The sequence below is a fragment of the Octopus bimaculoides genome, chromosome 4 (assembly GCF_001194135.2).
Source record: "Octopus bimaculoides isolate UCB-OBI-ISO-001 chromosome 4, ASM119413v2, whole genome shotgun sequence".
Lineage (NCBI taxonomy): Eukaryota > Metazoa > Mollusca > Cephalopoda > Octopoda > Octopodidae > Octopus > Octopus bimaculoides.
The window spans coordinates 57,688,565-57,690,913 of record NC_068984.1 but is presented as its reverse complement, the minus strand read 5'-3'; the positions used below and the strand labels follow the sequence as shown (position 1 = coordinate 57,690,913).

Sequence of the window (2,349 nt, the reverse complement as noted above, 5' to 3'; positions counted from 1 at the left end):
TTTATAATAAACTTTATTTTACATTTCTTGCCAACAAGAGATTATGTCTTCTAAAATCACGATCACAGGAAAAGTTGTTGATAATTCTTATCAACAAAAACAAAGCTGATAAATACGCACAGGTGTTACAAATTAAGTTTAATTACAAATAAACATCAGTTTGGATGACACTTTACTCAACCGACAGAGGAAGGTAACCGATCAAACTGATTATGTAAACAGAATTCTGATTGGTCGAAAGCGTCTTCTTGTCTCATGTTCTGGTTTTCCGCCTGATCTTGTGGGAACCTTTGATATGGAGTATCGAAATTTTAATTTCTTTCACACTTATAAAATGTCAAGCAAACTTAAAAAATTGTCATTACTGTTATTGTCAGTATGGGCAGAACTTATGAATCGTTTACTGCGAAAGAGAAATTAAATATGTTGATTATGCATTTGAATGTGGCAATAGAGCTGCCGGAAGGTATGTTAATGTTAATGAAGCCAATGTTCGAAATTAGTGTAAACAGTACAAATTTAAAACTGTGCTTAGTACTGAACAGACAAAAATATAATCATACAATCAAGGTTATTCATATCATTACATTTTTTTCAGTCAGGAATATCCATATCACTATGTATGTCAATGGTGCTCCATTGCGATAGGTAGAAACTCCAAGCAATGTAAAATATGGCTCGGACCAGGATTACCAGCATGAACGTCAAACTTCAAAAAGTAGTTAACTATTTAGTGGTTTTAGTAAATTCATACGGAATAAGTAAGCATTATACCGGCCAGCATAAATAAAAGTCAACTTCATTATATTTAAGACGTTATTTAAATGAGTAAAAAAAAAATTGTAAAAATCATGTAATTTACGAACTTATTTTTGCTGCATACGTATTTATACAATGTAACCACTGGCAAGCGATCACTGTAATGATATTGCTTCTCTAATAAATGGAAGGAGAAATGACCAGTGTGCAAAAGAGAAAAATAAAAATGAATGGGTTATTTCCCCTTGGCCGTTAAAGTAAAATAGATGGATTATATGTGGATCCCTTTTAGGGGCCCTAGCTGTCCAATTATAGATTTTTATGAAACTGCAATGAATCTAGTAACAAACTGGATGTTGGTTTAACATGTATAAAAAGTTTCACGAAGATTCGTTAACGGGTGTATATGGCAACTTGACACAAACAGACATCCAAACAGACTGCCGTTTTTATATGTATACACGCGCGCGCGCACACACACACACACACACACACACACACACGTAAATGTCGAACGATGAAAATGAGTGCTCAACACCAATTTGATGGATAGAATTTCTTTAATTGTAAATTAAGGCTACCATTGGTTTCATGTTAAGATAAGTACGGAAATAATATCCTAGAGTCTTAAAAATCATTTTTTAAAGCCGATCACATGGAGGAAAGGTGTTCGTATCCATCTTGGAAAACAGTCTCGTTGAATACATGAAGATTCTCGTGAATAAAACAATGAATCAAGGGACGCTACTCTAAGATGGCATCTTTTGAGTATATGTATGTATGTATGTATGTATGTATGTGTGTGTGTGTGTGTGTGTGTGTGTTTGTGGTTGTGTTTATCCCCCATCACCGCTTGACAACTAGGTGCTGGTGTGTTTACGTCCACATAACTTAGCAGTTCGGCAAAAGCGACCTGGAGTTCTAGGCTTAAAAAATAAGTCTTTGGATCCATTTGTTCGACTGAAATCCTTCAAAGCGGTGCCCCAACATGGCCACAGCCAAATGACTGAAACAAGAAGGTAAAAGATAAAAGATAAAAGATATATATATGATCATACAGTCATGCAATGAACAAACAAGGCCCTGTGTTTATCAGATTTTCTATCTCTACTTGAACTCAAAATTATAGTTGCTGAATGGACTTACCCCAGCATAAAATATAGTATCCAATTAGTCTTTTTGGTATCTTAAATGTTGCCGACAGCAAGCGGCAAAGATATAAACCTTCAACGAACATACAAAAATAATTTGTGCTTCGGAAGTAACTTGACATAAAATATAAAATTCTGCAACCAACCTAAAAATGAAAAACAGGTATGACATTTAAATATAAAATAATATCGATTTTTTTTCATGTCGGCTTTACCATTTTTTTGCTAATATATACAAAATAATTTCCTTAAGATTTTGATGGCAACATTATCTTCTATAATATTTGACAAATGTCTGAAATTCCTAGGTAGTTTACAGTTCAATGATGAAGTAATATAAACTGAAAATTCAATAACTTTATATGTATATGTGTATATATATATATATATATATACATACACACACACACACACACACACACACACACACACACACACA

At 33.4% G+C, this 2,349-nt stretch overlaps 1 protein-coding gene across 3 annotated transcripts in view; it reads right to left on the bottom strand.

Moving 5' to 3' along the window:
* LOC106874704 (calcitonin gene-related peptide type 1 receptor) overlaps positions 1–2,349 on the bottom strand; it is an 85,866-nt gene that overhangs the window by 29,564 nt on the left and 53,953 nt on the right. For all 3 annotated transcript variants that reach the window (XM_014922518.2, XM_052967090.1, XM_052967091.1), the window contains exon 6: positions 1,906–2,056. In XM_014922518.2, coding sequence (XP_014778004.1) covers positions 1,906–2,056 — 151 coding nt within the window. The remainder of the gene's footprint in view (positions 1–1,905; positions 2,057–2,349) is intronic.